This window comes from Sporobolomyces koalae, assembly GCF_050403365.1.
Source record: "Sporobolomyces koalae JCM15063 DNA, S_koalae_JCM15063T_v1_ctg76, whole genome shotgun sequence".
Classification (NCBI taxonomy): Eukaryota; Fungi; Basidiomycota; class Microbotryomycetes; order Sporidiobolales; family Sporidiobolaceae; genus Sporobolomyces; species Sporobolomyces koalae.
This window is the reverse complement of record NW_027481695.1, coordinates 18955-40445: the sequence shown is the minus strand read 5'-3', so window position 1 is coordinate 40445 and position 21491 is coordinate 18955. Positions and strand designations below refer to the sequence as shown.

At 55.0% G+C, this 21491-nt stretch overlaps 8 protein-coding genes across 8 annotated transcripts; 2 read left to right on the top strand and 6 right to left on the bottom strand.

Annotated features, from left to right (window-relative positions):
• Nucleotides 1–788: 788 nt before the first annotated feature.
• Nucleotides 789–1579, top strand: SNC2 (SNAP receptor SNC2; the record flags this gene model as incomplete). Its single annotated transcript, XM_076681547.1, has 6 exons — nucleotides 789–802; nucleotides 932–1149; nucleotides 1225–1286; nucleotides 1355–1359; nucleotides 1423–1487; nucleotides 1557–1579. The coding sequence occupies 6 exons, from the start codon at nucleotides 789–791 to the stop codon at nucleotides 1577–1579; spliced, it is 387 nt and encodes a 128-aa protein (XP_076531339.1).
• Nucleotides 1580–2541: 962 nt separating this feature from the next.
• On the bottom strand, nucleotides 2542–4141 carry JCM15063_003027 (uncharacterized protein; the record flags this gene model as incomplete). Its single annotated transcript, XM_076681546.1, has 2 exons — nucleotides 2542–3607; nucleotides 3675–4141. 2 exons carry the CDS (start codon nucleotides 4139–4141, stop codon nucleotides 2542–2544), a joined length of 1533 nt encoding a protein of 510 aa, XP_076531338.1.
• A 1423-nt stretch (nucleotides 4142–5564) lies between these two features.
• On the bottom strand, nucleotides 5565–6604 carry JCM15063_003026 (uncharacterized protein; the record flags this gene model as incomplete). The annotated part of the gene is made up of 5 exons (XM_076681545.1): nucleotides 5565–5645; nucleotides 5716–5778; nucleotides 5845–6042; nucleotides 6114–6344; nucleotides 6404–6604. 5 exons carry the CDS (start codon nucleotides 6602–6604, stop codon nucleotides 5565–5567), a joined length of 774 nt encoding a protein of 257 aa, XP_076531337.1.
• A 208-nt stretch (nucleotides 6605–6812) lies between these two features.
• On the bottom strand, nucleotides 6813–7841 carry JCM15063_003025 (uncharacterized protein; the record flags this gene model as incomplete). The annotated part of the gene is made up of 4 exons (XM_076681544.1): nucleotides 6813–7013; nucleotides 7074–7276; nucleotides 7336–7621; nucleotides 7713–7841. The coding sequence occupies 4 exons, from the start codon at nucleotides 7839–7841 to the stop codon at nucleotides 6813–6815; spliced, it is 819 nt and encodes a 272-aa protein (XP_076531336.1).
• Nucleotides 7842–8759: 918 nt separating this feature from the next.
• Nucleotides 8760–13344, top strand: JCM15063_003024 (uncharacterized protein; the record flags this gene model as incomplete). The annotated part of the gene is made up of 6 exons (XM_076681543.1): nucleotides 8760–10065; nucleotides 10122–10826; nucleotides 10890–11542; nucleotides 11608–12265; nucleotides 12319–12681; nucleotides 12743–13344. The coding sequence occupies 6 exons, from the start codon at nucleotides 8760–8762 to the stop codon at nucleotides 13342–13344; spliced, it is 4287 nt and encodes a 1428-aa protein (XP_076531335.1).
• Nucleotides 13345–13871: 527 nt separating this feature from the next.
• Nucleotides 13872–16413, bottom strand: JCM15063_003023 (uncharacterized protein; the record flags this gene model as incomplete). Its single annotated transcript, XM_076681542.1, has 13 exons — nucleotides 13872–14285; nucleotides 14353–14405; nucleotides 14467–14603; nucleotides 14668–14763; nucleotides 14828–14916; nucleotides 14981–15100; nucleotides 15171–15258; nucleotides 15323–15444; nucleotides 15505–15677; nucleotides 15785–15866; nucleotides 15941–16053; nucleotides 16128–16139; nucleotides 16215–16413. 13 exons carry the CDS (start codon nucleotides 16411–16413, stop codon nucleotides 13872–13874), a joined length of 1698 nt encoding a protein of 565 aa, XP_076531334.1.
• Nucleotides 16414–17042: 629 nt separating this feature from the next.
• JCM15063_003022 (C2H2-type zinc finger protein) lies at nucleotides 17043–18292 on the bottom strand (the record flags this gene model as incomplete). Its single annotated transcript, XM_076681541.1, has 4 exons — nucleotides 17043–17142; nucleotides 17225–17648; nucleotides 17728–17910; nucleotides 18007–18292. The coding sequence occupies 4 exons, from the start codon at nucleotides 18290–18292 to the stop codon at nucleotides 17043–17045; spliced, it is 993 nt and encodes a 330-aa protein (XP_076531333.1).
• A 591-nt stretch (nucleotides 18293–18883) lies between these two features.
• On the bottom strand, nucleotides 18884–20897 carry JCM15063_003021 (DUF6534 domain-containing protein; the record flags this gene model as incomplete). Its single annotated transcript, XM_076681540.1, has 12 exons — nucleotides 18884–19320; nucleotides 19386–19440; nucleotides 19509–19603; nucleotides 19687–19983; nucleotides 20051–20066; nucleotides 20130–20234; nucleotides 20303–20353; nucleotides 20416–20426; nucleotides 20487–20534; nucleotides 20596–20617; nucleotides 20694–20723; nucleotides 20784–20897. The coding sequence occupies 12 exons, from the start codon at nucleotides 20895–20897 to the stop codon at nucleotides 18884–18886; spliced, it is 1281 nt and encodes a 426-aa protein (XP_076531332.1).
• Between the last annotated feature and the right edge of the window lie 594 nt (nucleotides 20898–21491).

Below are 21491 nucleotides of genomic sequence, written 5' to 3'. Positions count from 1 at the left end.
CCCCCGCCCCCCCCCCCCGCCGGCCCCCACCCGGGCTCCTGGCTAAAATTTTTTAAAAACCCCAAAAAAAAATACATAATCCCCCCCCCCCCCCCCCCCCCCCCCCCCAATCGATTCGCCGCCACTCGTCCTTCTCGCGCTCGGTCTACCCTGTCGTCTCGCTGTCCCAGACGCCATCCCTCGCGGCTTGCAAGCTCGCCGTGTATCGCCGATATTCGTCACTTTGATCTCTGTGAGCTCGAACCAGGCCAACTCGCTTGGCAAGATGCTCATCGTACAGAGCGCGCCCATGTCGAGTCCTGATAGTACCCATTTGCCGACTAGTCCTGAGCTTCTCCAAGGTGAAAATGTTGTGATTACCATGTTCGTTTGCACCTCCTGTACAATTGCACTGTCTATCTTGGTCCTGGTCAGCCAATCAATTACGTTCTTTTCAACATGGTCGAGCGAGAACAGAATGTTGAGGACTGTGACTGCGAAGAAAGTCAAAGGAGGCACGAGCGAAGGCGCCCCCCTATCGAATTTCAGGCCCCCCGCCTCGCCGCAAGTCGAGTGGGTGAATCCACCGCCCCCGTCTGAGGAAACGACCCACTATCTCGACCCTCCCTTCTGCCCACCGTGGCTCCTCCGTACTCTGATCACCACCCGAGCACTTCTGCATTCGAAGACATGTACGTGTAACCCGCTTCAACTACTCTCGTTCGAGTGATCAAGGAGAGCCGAACTGCGACGGGGCACTCGGTCGCGACATCATCACGACGCTCATACGGTCACACACCTGGATACAAATGGACCACACTCGGTCATATTCATGAAGAGCCGCTTCGTTCCCCATCGGCCGTGTCATCGTTGACGCACACGCATGCGCATCTCGGAGCTCTCATCATCCAGGTCACTGACACGATTCGTGCATCCCCTTGTCAAACACCAGGTCTGAACCTTACGACCCTTACATCCCCGGCTCGAACCCGAACGCACCTGGTGGAGGTCCCGGTCCATCCGGATCGGCGAGCGGTTCTGGAGGTCCTTCCGACCCTCGCACCGCCGCAATCCAACAACAGATCAATGACACGGTTGGTATCATGCGGGACAACATTTCAAAAGTCGCCGAACGTGGTGAACGGTTGGACGTCTTGCAGGACAAGACCGGTGAGTCTTTGAGGTCACGCACTCGACAGGTTGGTGGAAACTAAACCCCGTCGCAAATGCCCTTTTGATCGACAGACACGCTCGCTCAGTCTGCGCAAGGATTCAGGAAGGGGGCGAACCGCGTCAGGAAACGCATGGTACGTCCTCTCGAACCGCCTCGTACCGTCACTCCGCTGACCCCTGGTTGTCTTTTCTTTTCCTGCAGTGGTGGTAAGCTCAAACAGGTGATGCGAGAAATCCGATTCAGTACTGATGACGCCTTCTCGAAAACAGGAAGGATATGAAGATGAGGATGCTGATCGCAGCGGGAATCGCCATTCTCGTCATCATCATCGTCGGTACGTCCTCAAAACCCTCCTGCTTCGTGAGACCTAGAAACTGACGCGTGAACCATGGTCGGCAATTAGTGCCAATCGTCGTGAAAAAGTAGGAATCCGCGCACGACTCGAACAACGAACACCAACAACCGATCGGTCCCATCTCTCCTCCAAGCATCACGACCTCTTCCTCCTCCTCTCGATGATTTTCAACTTTGATCGATCGGACTCCCTTCAAACCACTCTCTCAAACACCTATACTCGCCACCTCTTTCCCCCCGTCCTGCGTTCCCCTTCCCCCTACACGCGCTCCCCGGTTGTTCGATGCTCGTGCACCCCCTGTCTCTTTATGTGGCTCCTGTGTACAGGAAAGCCCCATCAACTCTCCAAACCTCTTTCTCGCTTCTTCCCCCACCCTGGCCGCGTTTTTGATCCCTAGTCCTACACAGACTCTCCTCCCGTGACCTTGTCCCTTTTCACACTAGTCCTCTCTCTGTACCTCTTTTTTGCCCCTTACCTCCTCCCTCTTTTCTTTCTGCTTTCTTTCGCTCCGAATCCTCAATCCTTTTTCGTCAGCGCCCCGGTTTGTTTTCTGAATCCCTTGTCTTTTTTTTTTTTTCTTTTCTTACTGGCTGTAACAAATAAGAATTTTCGCTCGACCAAGACTTGGCGTGGATCGTTCTTCCCTTTTCTCATGAGATGCACGGGACAAGAGAGGGATTGTGTTCAAGACGTAAAACGTTTGGAAGCAAAGTTTGGTTTGTTTCAATCAAAACTCTGGGGGTAAAAATACTACATGGAGAGAGAGAGAAGAAAAGCAGATGAAACCAACACGGATGGAGAAAGAAAGAACGAAAGAAAAGAAGAAATAGAGGAGAGAGAAAATCCAGAGGAGAAGAGGGGGAGGGATAGAGTGAAGATTGGGTTTCACAGGATGATGGGGGATCGAGATGGAATGATGAAACGAAACGAGTTTAGGAAAAAGAAGGATGCATGCGATTGATGGATATGGAAGCAGCAATAAAGTGAAACAGGGGGTAGATTGGCGAGAGGGTTTTTTCTTGGTGAGTTCTCCTCAGAATCCACCCAAAGAGTCGTGGGTACCAAACACGTCTTGTCTCGTGTATTTGCCCAACGAGCACAATCCGAACCTCTGTTTCTTCTTCATGAGCTTGTCCTTCTCCTTTTCCTTCTCCCGTTCTCGTTCCCTTTCTCGTTCCCGTTCCCGTTCTCGTTCATCCGAAGAGTCTTCGTCGACCGTCGTGGCACTCATGTCGGGAGATGCCGAATCACCTCGACTAGTGTTCACAGTCCCGATGGACGAGGTTGAAGAAGAAGCGCACGACGAAGTCGCGAACGAACCGTAAGGTCCTGCCTTGACCGATCCGTTCGTACCTGCGTGAGAGAATTCGACGTCCTCCTCCTCGAGCGGGGTTGACGACGATACGGGCGAACTTCCTCTCGGGGAAGGCGTTCGTCTCCGTGGCGTGGGTACCCGTTCTCCATCGAGTTCCTCGTCGACATCCTCTACTCGATCCGCTATCACGACATCCTCATCGTGCACCTCGACTGCTACCTCGTCGTCGTCATCGTCGTCATCAACCGTTTCGGCGAAATCATCGACCAACATGTCGTCCTCGAGTTCGAGCGCTTCTTCCTCGAGTTCAATGTCTTCCGTGATGACGCCCACTCCTGGGATCCCAGTGACCACGACCGTACCGACGGGGGACACGTTCGCGATCTGTTCACGTTCCTCGCCAACAAAGAACCCGCCTTCGATCAAGCCATGCACGCCTTCGACCGGGTTCTCCATCATGGGCGAGTTTTTGGGTAACCGTGGAGTAGCTGTAGTCGATCCGGACCCACTGCTGACGTTCGCAGCAACCTTTTCCCTCTCGACACATTTGATCCATCCTCCTCCTTCGTCCCGGTCGCCGTCGGCGTTGCAAGACCGTTTCAATTCGAGCGACTGCGCTTCGCACGTGGGGACGATCGGCGAGCGATCGTACTCCTCGGTCGAGTGAGTCGGAAACACGGACGCGTTCGTACACCGCGCGAACCGTACAGATTTCGAGGTCGACGAGCGACGAGAGACGGGTCGGGTCGGGGGCGGAGAAGACAAGGGCGTATCAATCGCAGAACTGCGGTCCAAAGAGATTCAAGGTCAGTGCACGGATTCAACAGAAACGTTCTCGAGAAACAACTAACCTGGTCGGCGAGGACGAAGTGCAGAGAATCGATCGGACTGGGAGCGGGGTCGGTTGAGGGGACGCGATGACGGCCTCGACCGAAGGGATGTTGAGAACTCGTCCAGGATACGAGAAGGGGAATGAAGTGCCAAACTCGGTCGAGAACGAAGCGAGCGATGGGTAGTGCGCGCTCGAAGATGCCGACGAGGTGGACGAGTCAGGCGAATGTGCGCGTTGCCGTTTGTGGGGTGAGGCGGCGTCGGAACCGAGCGAACTGGACGAGCAGGTCGAAGTCGTCGGAGAGAAGCAGGGCGGGTTGCTCGACGACGCGAGGTCGAGTGGAGAGACGAGAGGAGCCGGGACGAACGACGTTCGAGACGGTCCCTGCGACGGTTCTGACGCGCCGACAGCGACGGCCGACGGACGCGAGCCAGCAGGGGTTTTGTTGCGGAATTGCAGGAAGGATGCGAACGAGCAGCTCGACATGGTGGGCGAGGTCTGCGACAATTGAGAGACGGAGCAGGCCGAGGGAGAGAACAGAGGCCGAGAGCGGTCGGACGCTTTCGAGGGGGTTCGAGACAGTTTCCTGGCTCAGACGAAGAGAGAAGGGGTGATGGGTGACACTGGTAAGCAGCTCGGGCAGGTGCTTATCCGGGTGGTGTCGGTGGGTGGTGGAGAGGTCTCCGGGTCTAGCACTGTTCGTCGGCCATGACGAAGAGAGGGGAAGGACGGAGAGGAGAGGCTGTTCGGTGTAGCACGGGACGGGGTGCCGAGGCGGCGACGGTCACGAGTCTGCAAGTCGCGTGCGGGCGAGCGAGCGAGCGGGCAGGTCTGCCGTCAGCCAGTCGAGTTCCGATCGACGCTCGTCTCGACGCGAGTGGGACCTACAGCGAAGACTCTGTTGGGTCGCAAGGACCTAGACAATCCGATCGTGTTCGTGCACCGTGCAAGCCGGAGAACGATGACACCGAGCCAATGAGAATGGGCGCAGGGCGAAGGCGAAAGCGGCCAAGCAAAAGGCGCAGACGCCGCAGGAGTGACGGGCGGACAGGTGACCGGGGGAGCGCGTGTGCTGGCCGTTCTGTACTGTCGTGCACCTCGATCTGTTGTATTCGGTGGTGGTGGTGTCCTCAGAGGGCGCAACTCGGGGGGGTCCAATTCCGCCGGGCTCGACTTTGCGGACATTTTTGGGGTTTTGACACTCGCCTCGCTTCGCGGCGACTCGCTCTCGCACACACACTCTCTCTCTCCTGCATGCTCACTGGGGTCAGGGATGAGCCATGCGCTCATACTTTCGACCGTCACGCGATCAGAGCGTGTGCTCCCGTCCATTCGACTCCCCGAGGTCGATGCATGCGTAGGCAAAAATACCTCTTCGCGCTCCGGTAGCTTCAAATTCCTGGCTTGGCCACGCTACCTTACCTGCCTACATGCAAAATATTTGCGTCTCTCTTGACGTGGCAGTTCGGGCGAGCCGTTCATGTTTTGCCTCTGGACTGGCTCCGCACGGACCCGAATTCGAGCTAGTCTCTTTCGCAATCACCTGACTTATGGCGTGCTGCTTTCGAGCTCCTCTACATAGTGCGACAACAATGACAGGGTTCTGGCATCGCAAGCAGCGCCTATGTATCAGTCGATGATCGAGGTTGGGAAGAACAAATCTCGCACACCACGTCACTTCGCGGACCGTCTCGCAGGAGTATTTTGTGAGACCTGCTCAGACCGGTAATCAAATCCTCATTTTTCTTGCGGTTTTTTCTAGGGCTGTCCAAGTCGTGTGACTCGGGGCGCAACGACGTCTACACACGTCAAAATCATCTCAGACTGCGAGGGACGAGCGCCGAACCGCCGAGCGGGTTGACAGGTCTCGGCTCGCTCCGGGACGAAATCGTCGCATACTGTGTACAATCTAGTCCCACCGTTTCGTCTGCTGGTCGAGCCATCGCAGTTCAAGAAACGAGAGGCTCGAGCCGAGCGAGCGCAGTTTCGACTAGTTCGAGATTGAACACAGTCAGCGGTTCAAGCTCGGCTTTCGTCTTGGCCCACTTTGCCAGATGTACACGCAGAGGTGTAAGGAAGGTCTCGTTGGCCTGTTGCATGAGCTGAGTCGACCTGATTCCGGTCTGTGCGGCGACTAGACGAAAACTAAGTGAACGTGATCATAGCGCAAGTAACGGGTGTTTACCCACCTTGTTATCTCGATCCCTTTCGAGCATAAAGTAGTACCAGTTGAGCTTTTGTAGCACGTCGCTCTGGCTGTCCTCGACGAATTGTTCCGGCGAAACTTCCTCCTGCTCGAACAGCGTCGGCGGATCGAATGCGAGCACGATCGGGCCAAGTTCCTTCATACACCGCGCTGAGAGGAATATTGACTCGTATTCAGGCTCCTACAGTGTTCAAGTCCTGGTGAGCAAACCCAATTTGCGTGGAGAAAGACTTGGTTCGAAGCAAAGTTTACCCGCTCAGAACGCTCAAGCTGATCGATCAAGACGTCTTTCGCGATTTCGATGCATGCAGTTCTGAATGCCGGAGTAGCCGAGCCTGACAGTAGGTCCTTGACGAGCGTGAATTGCAGTGTTTGCCCTGCGACAGAAGTACCGGTGTGTTCGCGGACAAGGGTGGCAACCAATCGAAACGCCAGAAATCGAGTTTGACTGTCCGGTGAGAAAGCCGACAGTGATGACAAGATCTGTGGAGGTCAAGAGCGACTTGTTAAGGCAACTCAGCAATGGAGATTGCGGGACTTACTTCAATCAAAGGATAGAGAATGTTCTCGTCCAATACAGCTAAATCAGCTGAAAGATTCTCCTGCTGATCGATACACCACCACAGGAAGAAGAGCGCGTCGTCGGCTGGGATACGGCAGGGAGATTCCGGCTCCATAGCTTTACGCAATGTGTCGAGCGTGGCCGACAGGAGTACCGTTGGCGTTGTTGGCTCGGTATCCATGTCGAATCGTGACAGTGGTGTATCGGGAGAGAAAGCGAGTCGATGCGAAAGGAGAGAAAACGAGCCGATACGTTTGAGCGGATCAGAAAATCGACAAGCAAGGAGCATGTCATCGAATCGGAGTTGTAGGTTGTCCACCAGTCGCTAGAAGTGTCGCAATTGGATTCAGCAATAGAAATTGTTCATGTGGCAGACAGGACCTCTATGTTCATACCGGAAGATATGTTGACCACAGCCGCCGCTTCTTCTCGTTTCGCAACGACATCGCTGGTTCAGGGACGGCAGGTTTGGAGAACTGATATCTTGGCTGACGAGACAGGAAAAAGTCATTCGCCTTGTCGTGCAGGCTGATGGTACTGCACAAGAGCGCAAGAGTCGTCTCGGTGAAGGCCCTGGCGGGCTCGAGTATCTGTAAAACGATTTCACCGTATCAGTCCAATGTCGCATCGCGCTTCTAATTGAGACCCACCCGGTCCTTTTGCTGCTCGTCTCGGACAGAAGCGCCTGCGCAGGCGAGATCCCAGACAGCTTCGACCAGGTCTAGGTCGAGATCGCTCGTTTGAGCTGACATCAATTTGCCTTGAATACCGAGGTGGATCAGCACGGTTCCGATCGTCTCGAATGCAGTCGAGTAGAATTTGTCGGCCTTGGCGGTCTCGAGTCTTGTGAGAGCTGCAAGGTGAAATCGCGTTCAGCTTCCTCGGCCTATGTAGCGCACGGACGGCGCTCACCGATGCGATATGTCCGCACATAAGTCACGAGAGCACGAATTGCTTCATGATTCTCCGTCTCTGAGCGATCCGATTCATTGCTATCGTCACTATCTGCGTCGTCGCTGTCATCCCGATCCGAGAATCTGATGCCAGCGAGTATTTCCTCAAGTCCCAGAATGACCTCTTTCGGACTCGACGTCTCGGCTATAGTGCTCCAGATTGGGGTCGCCTCGTCGTGGAGCGTGGCGTTGAAGCAGGACGAGAGGATCTTGAGAAGTGGGAAAGGGTCGTCGAAGAGAGTGTCCTGATCGATCAATGCGAAATGCTCATCAGCTTGACTCGGACAGTACGCGTGCACATAGACTCGCCTCGAGCGCCGTGCAGCGCAGTCTGACTGCTTCAGCTTGCTTCTCCAGCTCCACACGGAGACATCCGAGATCAGCCGCTGTGGCCAGATTGATCGCTCCACGGTCCTCTATACGATCGAGTAGCGCCCTCGTAGCGTCTTGTACCCCGCCAGGCATTATGTATATCGTCGGAGGGGTGATGAGGACAGATGTTGAATGACCGGGCCCTTTTTCTACTCTCCTCCTCTTTGCCTTCTTCGACACACAGCATGTCCTTGATCAGGCCGAACGGCAGACCCGCTCGATGTACAGCCGCAACTCGCAACAGTGAGGCTAGCTCGAAGCAACTCAAGACGGCTCGTTCGGCGACCGGGACGTATCTTTCATCGTGACTGTATGAGCTGCAACCGCATACTGTGCTCGCAGAAGAGCGTCCGAGCAATGACCATGAGTTATCTCTCGGAAATATCGTCACAAATTGAGAACGGATCGGAATCGGGGAGAAGTTGCGGACGGTTCGCTTTGTTTGTCCGACGCGGCGTCAGCCATTCGCGCGCCTAGAGGAGGAGCCGGCACCTGTTTTTGCACCTTCTTCTTGCTTGTGCATTCTCGACGGCTCACTCTCAGGTAGAGTATCCAGAGACAGTGTCGTGTTTGTGACGGTCAGTTCCCCTCTTCCGCGCCTCGTATGCGCTGGATTCGGAGGCTCACTCGATTTTACTAGTCCACCGATTGCGCGACTGTGTTTATGATCTAGACAAGACGATTCAAACGCCCTCTCACGCCTTACGCCTGCTTCTAACGACATTTCTGAACGCAAATAAATCGCCACCGACGCCTTTTCCTCTTTCTCGATCTCGTCTGACGAATATTTGACTCCGCTTCACTCAACAATACCGACGATTTACCCGAGAAGGACCTTGACGACCCGATCCTGAGCCTGTCGACGAATCACGAACCCTGGGATTTATACCCGACAACCTGATACTCACTTGTCAACGCTTTTCCAACGTCGGATCAGATTGAATCCATCCTTGACAACCCTCACGAAGCCCTTCTCTAAGTCGTCCCTCGCGAGCTGTTTTTCTTCCCACGATGTCTTCCTACTCTCGTGATTCCCGCTTCTACTTTCGCCCTCGCCTGCTCAGCACCGCCTCTTCAGCTCGACCGCGCTCCAACATCTCGATAAGGTCCGCCGCGAGCTCGACCTCGTCAATCACCGGCGAGCGTGGACAACGTTCGGCCGAGCTGCTCGAACTCGAGCTCGGCTCGTACTCGATGGCAGAAGACACGCCGAGGAGGCGATCGTTCCGCAATTCAATCGTGCGCGCTGGAGAAGTCATAAGAGCGAGCGAGCGGCAGCGCGAGCTCGAACGTCGGAAGGAACGAGCTGGTCTCCGCGCGCGACAGGTCGGCAGGAGCGCTTCCTTTCTTGAACATTTCAAGCATGACACGACCGAAGATCTTGACATCGATGAGGTTCGTCGCAAAGAACACTGGAGCCCCGACAGGCTCCTGCGCAAGGCTCGCTCGATCCCGTCCGAGCTTCTGTTCAGCCCGGCATCGCTACAGCGCTCGGCAGGATCGCAGTCACCGTCGATCGTCAAGGAGAACTTGTCTCGCACAGAACTGTCTGCCGAGTATCGCACAGTCAATGATGCTCTGTCGATTCGGCCTCGCTTCGAGCCAGCTCGAGAGCGTATCGACCACCTCACTCCTCCAGCCGGCGAACCGACTTCCAAGTTCTCCGCCTCCTCGACCGACTCGCTAGTGCATATTGCTCTTTGCGACGAGCGCCCGCTTGGATTCAAGGACGTCGCTCGGTCTTTCAGTCAGAGCCGCCTCAAGACTTTCGGCAGCAAGCTCAAGTCGAAAGCCACGAGCAAGACGAGCCTGCGCCAGAAGACGAGCCCCGTCGAGATCTTCCGAGATGAAACTTCGCCACCTGACACCGACCGAGATATGGTCAAGCAGTCAAAGCGCTTTCCAACAAGGCTCGGCCACCGCCAGAACACGAGCGTGAGCTCGTCGGCGCCGTCGACTGACAGCGACAAGAAGCGAAAAGTCTCGTCTCGACTCGGATTCTTCCGATCAGTGCTACGCGACTCGACCAGCAGTCCGGCTTCCGAGGGTCGTTCACGGTCTTCTGAAACATTCTCACCTTCCATCGCCTCGGGTCAGGGTTCTGAGTCAGTCTCGGACAGGCGCTCGTCTTTGGTGACCGCTTCGTCCGGGTCAAGCAGCAGTCCCTCGGTGAGCAAGCTCGGATGGGCGACAAAGGTTGGCAGAACGATTCGAGGCAAGAACATCGCCGCCAAGAGGGCGATCTTTGAGAATGGGAACGATCACGAGCGAACCTCTTCAGTCGTACAACTGGCTGAGAAGGTGACTCGAGGTGATCGTAAGTCATCGGTGTTTCGGGACTCTCGCTTGGAACTGACGGCTGATATATCGCAGGCTCACCGCTCGCCAACGAAATCCGACCTCCTTCCCGTGTCCCGCTAGCCGCCCTTTTCAGCGGGGGCCAAGCGAAATCGACATCGACGACTGCACAGTCTCCGCAGCCTCTTGTCATCAATCTTGCAGCGCAACCACAAACGGATCCTTCGCGCAATGGGTCAGCCCGAACATACGCAAGACGAATGGACTGCGAGTTGACTTCAGACTCTCCTCGCGTTCGCGCCAAGGCGAGCAGCCCCCCGATCTCGCGTGCTCCGGTCTTCGTTGAGCATGCTTCGACTAAGCCGCGCCTTGTCCCGAGCCGCAGCATGATTGCAGCGTTCTCGGACCTCGCTCTCCTCCCTGCCGCCGACATCGTCACAAAAACCACCATACCCTCGAGCAAGCTGTCTCTCAGCACATTCGAGAGAGTAGTCGCTACTGGCAGTTCTCGGGTCCAGTCAATGTCGAACACACCTTCTTGCGCACGTTCTGACGATAAAATTCCGGTCGCGGCTCAAGCATTCGACATGCCATCTCCGGGGCGATACCGCAACCTGATCGCTGGAGGAACTGCTTCAAACCCAGGAAGAAACGCTGAAGGACTTCCCGCTCGTGGCGATGCGAGCTCTCACACTGTTGCGTTGAAGGCGAGCCCGAGGAACCGAGTTGCTCTTGGGCCGGCGCAGACCATCTGTATGTTTGAACTCAAAGGAAACTCAGGTGAGCTCACTGCTCCTCCTCAAAAACCTCTTGAGCTGAGCTGAAACGGCTTCGACATTGCAGGCGCAACTTCCCAGGTCCGCGGCGCGACGACGGATCTCGCTGAACTAGTGTCCGGGTTGGACGAGACATCAGACTACGACAAGTCCCGCAGTTTCCGCTTCGACACCCCTCTTCACACTGCAACTCTTCCGCCGGTACCACCTCTTCCCGACGCTGTACAGCAACCTCTCGGCCATGTCGAATCGGTCGAGTCTCTTCGTTCAGTCGTCTCCGATGTTCCGAGCGATCTCCGCGATCTGATCGATGCTGTCGACGATCACATCTCGGAGGTCGATCATCCTTCCTTCGCCTGTGAGGGCTGCGGCATGTACGACCGAGGGTTCGCAGACGAATTGTTCGACTCGAGCGCTTCCGATACAGACAGCGACAGCGAGAATGACCATGCACACTTTGGGATCAGCTCCGGCTTTCTGGCAATCCAAGCGCAACATGCTGACGGCAGCTCTAGTAGCGACGGAGCATCTTCGACCACAGGCTTCGATTTTACCGCTGCATCGCTACCAGGTCGCTTCTCGAATGCTGCCTCGGGCGTACTCCGTCAAATCCTCAATGCCGACGTGTACCCTCGCGAATCTGACCGGTCACTGCCGGAGGAAGAGCAAGACTCGCTACATGATAGTGTTCGAGACGCTCTCGATGTCGGTCGACCGTCCGTACGTTCGATTCAGCTTCTGAGCTGTATCGTGCGGCTGCTAATGTGTGCTTGCTGGGATGGCAGGCTGGCGATAAAATGTTCGATCGAGTGGACATCGGGGTCTCGCTCACGGCCCTTGTCGATTCCTCTGTGCCGCCTTCACCCATCAAGGAGCCGTCTCGCACAAGCGTGATCGCCGCCAACTTTTCACTCGGCCACTTCCGCCACGACAGCGTGCTCTCCTCAGAAGAGTCCACCGAGAGCTCGGCCTTTTCGCACGTGCATTCTTCTCCGACCCCCAATCCTGCTGGAGAACGCCTCATGCGACAAAGTTTGTCACGCTATTCGCAAGATCGTCACGTTACGCGTCGCGGTATTCGCCCAACGTCGGTGCGGTCAGCAACTTCAACAGAATCTGAACGAGCTTCTTCTACTCGCGGCGCTTCAATGTCATCACTCTCCCTCAGCAATGGCTCGACGAAACTCAGTATCTCCTCACTCGCGAGCTCTCCTTGTCCGGCCCCGCGCCACCGGAAGATCCACATGCTCACCTACAAGCGAGCTCAAGCTCCTGCCCTTGGACCGTCATTCCGGTTTCCACTCGAGAAGGACAGGACAGACCCAGCTCAACCGATGTCTTTCTTCCAGCTTGATCCCATGGACAAGGTACCGGAAAGCGCCGAACCTGCAAGTCCGGACGCTGCCAGGACTCGCATTCAGCCAGCGCTTCGAGGCGTCAGATGTAAGCTCTTGCTGATCGAGATGGAGTCGTGCGCTGACTGCTCGGCTGCACAGCTTCGACATCGCTGCACTTTGTCCGCATGTTACAAAATGATCGTCCTTCCAAATCTTCCTCCCAAGTCCGAGTCGCTGCACAACATGGGAGCATCCTTCCTCCTGCAGAGAATACTTCTCAAGTCAATTCCGCTGTTGGAACTACTGACGAAGACACGAACTCATCCGATCACCTCCAGTCCGACGACGACGACGAGGAAAGCCACGAGGATGTCCTCGACAGCGAAGAAGACTACGACTTCACAGCTCAGGAGCCAGAGGATACACGTCGATTCATCAATTTATCTTATGAGGCACGCGCGGAGATTCGGCAAAGTCAGGCGACCTGGCCCGATACCGAGCGTTCACGAGAAGCCGTATTTCGTAAGTTTTGCGTCCTGCACGAGAAAGGGCGAAGCTAATTCTCTCTCTGGGATGTTGCTAGTGTTCGACGCTCCCAAGACCTACCGAGCCATCCTCGACTTCCTGTTTGCATCGCAAAACCGGTTCCCTGGCTTGGGCCATCTCGCGCCGTTTGCTCCGACTGAGCCTCAACGCTCATCGCCTCCTCCGTCTCCTCTTGATCTCCCCTCGCCGCATCGTGATGGACCAGTTACATCCCTTGCACCACATCAGCCCGATAAACCAAGTTCGACTGTCGTCTCGGTTTCTGTCAAGCCTGTCGCGACACAGCCTTTACGCAGGGTCCTCGCTACCAAGTCTGCGAATGCGATCATGACCACGTCCACTTCAACATATGCGAAACCAAGCATGCTTTCGCCTTTTACGGCGCTCCCACCTCGCCTCGGCTCGAATCTTCGCTTCCATCGTGACCAGGTCGATCGTGATCCGATTCTGAAGAAGGTCGATACTGCGTTTGTGCGAGGCAATGCGTCACAGCGCAGGCAAGAACAATGGAACGCAGCGGCGAGGAAACTCGAAGGAACCGGTTTCCCATGCGAGCAACGCAGTGACGATGATACGGACGACACGGGTCTCCTCGAAGCGAAAGGCGAAGCACTCGGAGACTTGTCATTCTCGAGGTAAGTACTGCTTTCCTACATTTCCGTCTTGCTGAGAATGGGCCTGGCTCATTACAAACGCATCCCTTTTGCTTATTTTTTCTCTTTGGCACACAGGACTCCGCCTCTCATGACTACCCGCCCCAAACCTTACCGTCGCACTATCATTTCTGGTTTGCGTTGAAAAATCGTGTGTTCCTTTGTTCCGTTGCAATTTCGCTCGTTTGGTTCGTTCGCAAACGGTCTCGAGAACATACGGGCTACTGAAAGCGCTGCAGTGAGGAAGAGAAAAAGTGAGAAAGGCGGTAATTTACACGTGTAACAGGGGAATCGGGTACTGTCTAAGGAGAAGGAAGGAGGGAATACTACAGGCGAGACAGACAAGGGAAAGGGGGTGATTAATAAAGGAGGGTGAGAATGTAAAGAGCGAACTTTTCTACGACAGTCGGAAAGAGATTGCGAAGAGAGAGGAGAGAGAGCGAACAGAGCACAAACGGAAGCGGCGAGACGAGCGAATCTAGATCTCAGCTTGGGTAAAACTGGATCTTCTATCTACATCATCCAGTCCCAGATCCTTTGCCAGATGTTTGTCGTCTGCCTCGTGTGCAACTCGGCTTGTTCCTCCTCCATCTCGTCCAACACGCGTCGACCCGAATCAAAGTCCATCGCGTCGAGCGAGACCCAGGTCGTCTTCATCCAGAACTTGTACACAAAGTACACGATGAAGAAGAAGGGGATGCCGATGTACGCGCACACGAAAATCTCAGCGTCCCACGAACCGTCGAGGAAGACGTAGTACGAGTTGAAGATGATGACGAGGATGAGCAAGATGAGACCGAAGTACGCCGAGTAGGGTTGGAGTGGCGACTTGTAAGCGAACGTGTTGCGGTCAATACCTTGACGCTTGCAGCCGTAGTAGAACCGGAGGAAAGTAAAGTTGATCACAGCCCAGTTGATGATGCCAGTCTGGTAGGAGAGGGATCAAGTTAGTTCCTGACGATGCCCATTGGTACTGTATCGTAGCACGACTCACGATAGAGGTAATCGTTACGAGGTCATTGAATGCCTGGGTCGAGGTCTTGCCGACTGTAATGCAGCATGGAATGCTGAGCGAGGACGCGGTGAGCGAGGTGTGCTGGCGACATACCATTCATGTACGCCAAGAGTCCGACAAGGGCGGTGAGGAGAAGGGCGTAGATCGGGAGACCGTTCTTGGTGCAGCGTGCAAAGATCGCAGGTGCTTGACCATCGCGAGCGAGACCGTACAAGGTGCGCGAAGCGGCGCTGTACGGGCGGCACAGGTCAGCACGCGGCATACAGCATAACTTTGACCGGGTTCAAGACTCACTAAAGATCAGAGTTTCCGGCAGAGAACGCTGCAATGAGGATAACAGCATTGACAATCGAAGGCAGAGCATTGATACCGGCACGTTGAATACCGATACTACGTGACATCAATGAAACGTCAGTCTTCGGCCAGGGAGTGAAGGGTACGCGCTGCAACTTACACCCAAGGAGAGGCACTGGCGTTCGAATTGCCCAACAGGCGTGGGTCATTGGGCGAGACGATGAGGGACATGCAGATGATGCCAATGACCTGTCGAGAGTGTGCGGTCAGTGATTCCATTCATCGAAAGAAATCAATGACCAATGGAACTCACGTAGAAGAACGCGATACGCCAGAAGACACGCTTGATAGCCTTGGGAACATTGCGGCGAGGGTTTTGCGCCTCTCCAGCAGCGAGAGCGACGATCTCGGTACCGAGGAAAGAGTACGAAGCCTGTGCATCACCAGAACGAGCTATGTGAGCGAACGCATCGGATGTCAGGCGGAAGAGGTCTGTGGCGCACCTGAACGAAGACGGTCAAGAATGCGAGGAATTGTCCTTTCGCGCCGCCAATACCGTTATACTGCTGGAACGGAATCGACTTCCAGTACCTATGAAGAATAGCACAAGATTAGCCTGAGCCATGCTTTGAAACGTTTCGTGGCGTTCACAAACCTGAAACCGATTGGGTATTCGGTCGGGTCGGATCCAGGGATTCCTCCAGCGGTGATGATGATCGAGAGGATCATGAGACCGAGGAGCGCCGTGATTTTGATGAGCGAGAACCAGAATTCAGCCTGCAAAAGAACAGTCAGTAAGCTAGTATTTTGGCCGACTCAAAAACGAGGGAGACTAACCTCTCCGAATGCTCGGGCGCCCAAAAAGTTGAACGAGGCAATAACAATCAGGAACACGGTCAGCCAGACGGCGACGTGGACATCCGCTGCGCGTGGCCAGTAGTCGAGAACGAGCGCTGCTGCGACGACTTCTAGGGGGAAAGTCATGGCCCACGATGCCCAGTAGTTCCAACCTATTAAATTAACTGATAGTCAGCACCGAGCTGTACAGATGGCTTCCTCGCTTGAAAGCGTGTGCGCGAGATCGGCCGGTGAAGGCAAACAGGCAAAAATTGCTCACCGAGTGCGAATCCGAGAGCCGGGTCACAAAATCGCGAGGCGTAATGCACGAACGCTCCTGGCACTGGGTACATTGTCGTCATCTATTGTCCAACGAGAACGGTCCATGAACGTCGTGAGCGTCGTGAGGCAATTCGGAATCATTCGCGAAACTGACCTCTCCCAATGCGGTCATCATGGTCCATACGATGCCGGACATGATCAAGTAGCCGAGCCAGCATCCAACAGTTCCTGCGTTTGCAAGTGCTCCTCCAGCTCCAACAAAGAGACCTGAGTGGGACGAGACGAGGATTGTTAATCCCATTTATCCGCGGAATTCGCGTGCGTAAAGATGTTGCCCTTACCAGTACCAATCGCTGCAATGCACACCGACAGAGATGATGAGTACGTTATCAAGCCAAGCAAGGACGGATGCGGAATGCGGAACGTACTGCCTCCCAATGCGATCATCTGAATCTGTCGTCCCTTGAGCGTGCGTTTGACACCGCCATTGCCGTGTCCGTCGATACCCTCGTAGTCGTAGATCTTCTTCTCTGCGCGCGACGAGTGTTCCGGGTGGTTCGCCGAGCTGTTGGCCTGGGATCCCGTCTCGGCTTTGGCCGGGTCTTTCTCGTACATGTTCGTACTCATGCTGGGCTATGCTCTGTGCGGTATGTTCGGGCTAGAAGCGAAACGCGAGAGCGCGTAGAAAGGCTCGGGGGCAGGTCGTGGCGGTTGATCAGGTCAGAGTCGGAATGCGGGTGTGCTGCCCGGCTTCTGGTGGGTCGCGACGCTCTCGTTCGCGAAGCGAGGCGTGATCGAGTGTATCTCTGAGACAGTACGAGGTGAGCGCGGCGCGTCGAGAAACCTTGATCGAGTCAACTGGACCGTGGGACCGTCTGGCAATATTTCGCAGAAAAAACTGCAAAAATTTCAGTCGGGCCGCCGAATGCATGTCTCACAATGCCACACGCGACCCATTTTTGCCGCCCGGATCTCGGGAGCCCCGGCGCTTATCAAAGAGTGGCGCTCTGTGCGAGAATTCTCGCCACTATCTTTGGCCGCGCATGGATCGCCTCGCTATGTTTGTCAATATCCAGATCCGCGGTATCGTACAGTAGTCCGGATCTTAGATAGAGCGAGATCTGCCATGTCGCACGATCCCACCGAGTACCTCAACTCTCGCCTGGTATGCGTCTCGGAACCTAACAAAGACGGGATGCCGTAACATCGATCTTACAACAAGGTACTGAGGAAATACTGCCGCGGCAAGCCGGCGCTCATTTCGCCGTGTGGTCGTTGGGTAGTACCAACGGCTCGTGCTGGTAGTTGTCGATGAACTTGTCCAACAGCGCTCGTCCGCCCTGATCTTCGCCTTTCCTGCGTGCCGAAATGACCAGTTCGTCAGCGCTCTCATCCCGATTCTTGTCGCAGATCGTGCCGAGAGCGAGAGGGAACGCACCCGAGTTCATCCCTCAAGATCCTGTTCAGGAGCTCGTTGCATTCAACTCGAAGTTCGTCCTCCCTCGCCTGCAAACTCTCAAGCTCGTGTCCGAGTTCTTCGTGTTCTCGAATCAGATAATTGTACTTGGCCTTCTGAATCACGTAACCGACAAACTCGGGACTCAGGTCGGGATGGCTGTTGAGTGCCATCATCTCCTCTGCTGATGTCGGAATGTTGGCAACGTTTGAATGTTCGGGATCGTCCTCATGCATCGACCCAGCGTCGTCAAACTGCGAGTCCTCCGAGTTGGCACGATCACGTTTCGAAGCTGCTTTCGCCTTCTTGTTTGACGGTGGCCGTCTTCCGGTCAAGATCTTGTCACCGTGTTGAATCCTCATATGTTTTTGCAACGCGTCCGTCCGAGTGAAACTCTTGTCACACTCTGTATCAAAACAAAAAGTCAGGATTGCCAGGAAATTCGCGTTGCGGTGGGGAGAGTGGTTTCTGGTTGGGGGACGAACCTGCTCTCGGACACGTGAACGGTTTCTCGCCCGTATGACTTCGAATGTGAGCGACGAGGGCAAACTTGCTACCTTGACTCTTGCCTCTCCTCGGACATCCGATCCAGTCACAGATGTAACTCGCCGCGCCTCGTCTCAGAGGCATGTTGTTCTGCATTGGATTCTCTTCGGGGAACGCATGAACTTGAATCGGCAAACGAGAGAAAGATCAGCGATTCAATCTCTTCTCTTCTCTCTCGCTCTAGGTCTGGCAAGAACAAGCGAGAGGAAGGAGCTTACCTGAGTGGACATGTTCTACCAACGGTTCGAGTTCCCAGAACTCCAACCCACAGTGATCGCCCCACTCGCACTTGCCGATCTGAAGGCTGTTCGGTTCGAACCCGTAGTTCGTGACGAGCTCTGAGAGGGAGAACTCTCCATTGTCGTCCTCTTCGCTGTCGCTGCCGGATCGAGAGGAAGATGACGACAGGCTTGAACAAGAACCCGATCCCGAGGCACGACGTGGACGTTTCAGAGGCGGAGAGTACGATTCTGTGACCGGTATCGAATTGACTTGGTGGTCCATCGTACACAACGCAGGCCTGGTGCAGTGGGACGGGTAGGAGATCGAGTCGGAGATGAGAGCAAGAGCCGATGTAAGATTCCGCTTTAGTGATGCCTGACTCGGCGCGTCGGACAGGAGATGTACTGGGGTGTGTTTGGCACCAGCTTGCAGGACGTTCGGAGCAGAGGGGTTGGAGGAAGGCGCGGGTCGTGCCGCGAGCCGATTTCGCGCACGACGACGTTACGTGTGATCTCTCCTTCTCTGTATACACTGATTTTCTCTCCTGCTGAGGATCCGCGTTACACTTGACAAAGTCTGACAGGACCAGCCCTACGAGTGAGCAGAATAAAGTGAATCGATAAAGGATATCCGCCCTAATTCTATACGGAAGTTGCGATCTGAGATGGGAGGAATTTAAGAAGTCAAAGATAGATCTTGGCAGAACCAGGCTCGAGGTGGACGGAAACGAGAAATATTAGGCTCCGAAGACTACGGCGAGGTTGAAAGCTGGCGAACCAGGCGAGTTCTGGCGGCTATCAGATACTTTGCGGACGACATAGGCGTCAGCTCACCATGGGCGAATCGCCAATAGGACCTTTTGAAAGACATACATCACGGAGGTGAAGCGAGAGAGTTCCCTGCCAACGGGCTCTTACTGAGACTCCCTACACTGCCGTTCGTCTCCCTGTCGAACTCTGAGAGCTCGCGCCTCTTCGTAAACCTATCGCGCTCGAAGCGAACACCTAGGGCATTCGCGCCATGATCACGAGGTTCCATATCGTCCAGCTCGAGGAAGCTCTTGTTCGAGAGCTTGGACAGAGGCGGACCGTCTCGAGAAGCAGGAGGTGTTCCGAAATTCTTGCTCAGGTTCACTTGATGTTGATAGTTCCCGTCGACCCCGGCCATCGAACTCGGCACGATTCCGAGAGGTTGTCGTTTCAGATGCGAGTGGAAATACTGGGGATCGGCACCGATCATATCCGATAGTAGGCTTCGCGCATTGAGGCAGACAAGGAGTGATAGGATCAGCATCTTCTGGAGGCACAGCTCTGCAGTCGAGTCGAGGCTGATCAGTGACAACATACAGGCGCATCGGAGCTGGATGAGCTCTTACGCGGAATCGCATGCCAGTTTGTCCCTGACAGGGTACCGAAAAGGATCGTCGCGGTCTGACGCCGATGCGTAGAAAGCCTCTGTCAGCATCGAAGCAGTCGGTACGAACAGTAGCACAACTCACAACTGCAACGACAGCCGAAGCTCCGTTCGTGGCCAAGACGACCAGAGCGACTTTGAGCACCATTTGGGTCGAGTGTACGAATGGTCCGGACATTTCTACAGATTGCAGAACAAATCTCGGTCAGTCCAACATGCGAGAGATCCATGCAATGAGAAAACAAGCTCGCCTCTCGCGACACGGTTGAGATAGAAAGTGTAGGTGATACAGATCGCGATGTCGAGGGCCGCGAGCGTGCCGAGCCATACGCACGCTGAATCGTATCTGCCAGTCAGGTACAGCATCTCGTCATACATTAGAATTGACCCACCTCCCCACAGCCAAGAAATAAATCGGTCGAAGTGGTAATCAAAGAGGACGATTTTGCTCGACACTGCCGTACCGAACGCGAGCTGCACGAACGTGAACGTCGCGATGAACGCAGCGGCGAGCTTGCCGACGCAGTGCCCGTCGGCGATGAGGAGGATCCGATGTGCATCTGTACAATCCGAGCAGGCTCTTGATCAGCAGCAGCGAGCCCAAGTGCAGAGTGGATATCAGCCCACAGAACAGATGGACGGTCTACATAGCCATTTGAACAAATGTCAGCATGTCCTCGAGGTGAAGGTGCGAGTCTTATCTCACAGTAGCTGTAACAGCAGCCATGACGGGCTCGATCATGAACGACCAAGGCGAGATGGCCAGAGCCGCAGGATTTCCATACTCCCGCACGGTCCATTCATAAACCGTCTGTTGCAGAAGGCAAGTCAGCATGAGAAGTCTCATCTCGTAGGTGGCAATTGAACTGGGTGGCTCACGTTGATACAAGATGCGGTATGCGCGAAATCTAGGACTTGCATAACGGCGACCTGCGATGAGGGGCCATCTCGTCAAAACTCCTACCCGACAAGCCTTGCTCAAATGAGCTCACAGTGACCATATCTGTCGCAGCTCAAGTCGTCAGGTCAATTGGATATTGGGATCGCGAACGGAGAAACCTACAAATAATAGGCTCTCTCGAACGACGACAGCCGAGCCAGAATACTCCGCCTGTCGACCAAGACAGTGAGTCCAATTTTCCCAGAGAGTGATTGATCAGGAGGGGACGCACCTTGATGTAGGGTGATTCCTTGCTGCGAAGCGAGATGTGTGAGCGGAGCCTGTCTCGAACAGTAGGGATTCGGCGGAGGGCAGAACATGGTGACGAACCAGAAACATTGCGAGCATCGTACCAATGACCTGAAGGGTCACATACAAGCAGTGCGGCCGAAGCGAGTCAGCCTCTGATTCAGGACGAACCTCGTTTGATGTGCGTGAATTGTGACTGACAAAAGGACCCGACAAGCTGTCGAGATTCAATTCAGCTAGACCGTGCCCAGGAGGCAGGGTCGAGTCTGGCGGGCAAATGCTCATCGCGGTACTCGTAGAGGTCTGTGAATGAGTAAGAGGGTGGCGATCTAGGGAGCGTGAAACGAGCGCAGATTGTTCTTGAAACCTTTGTAAGCTGCTGGACAATCGATTGTTGCTAGACGGACGAGCGAACGGTTCGTCTGTTGGGACTTTGTGGCTGAGACTTTGTCCTGCACGTATGCCGCGGAAATTGTCCCTTCGCTTCCGAGAGTCCCAGACAAATGAAGATGCCGATTGCCGTATCAGTCTCAGCTAGAGATGCCAGCTGTTCAGCGTGTGTAGACGAGAGATGTAGCGAGGCGAAGAAACAGAAGAAGAGTTGTGCTTGGCGTTTCGAGGCCGGACGGCGAATAGCTTAGAGAGACAATTCATTCGACCATGTGGAGTACCTCGTGAAGCCGCAAGTGAGACAACGCCGAATGGATAAGAAGAATCGGAGACCGGGAAAACGTGCGCTTGCACTCAGCGAGGTACCGAAAAGAAGGAGATTCCGCGAACCGAGCGTAAGGGGGAAGGACGAGATCAGTGCGGCAAGTGCGCTCGATCCTTCCAAGCTCCTGACGTTTGACGGGAACGAGCGTGAGCATATGCACAGGT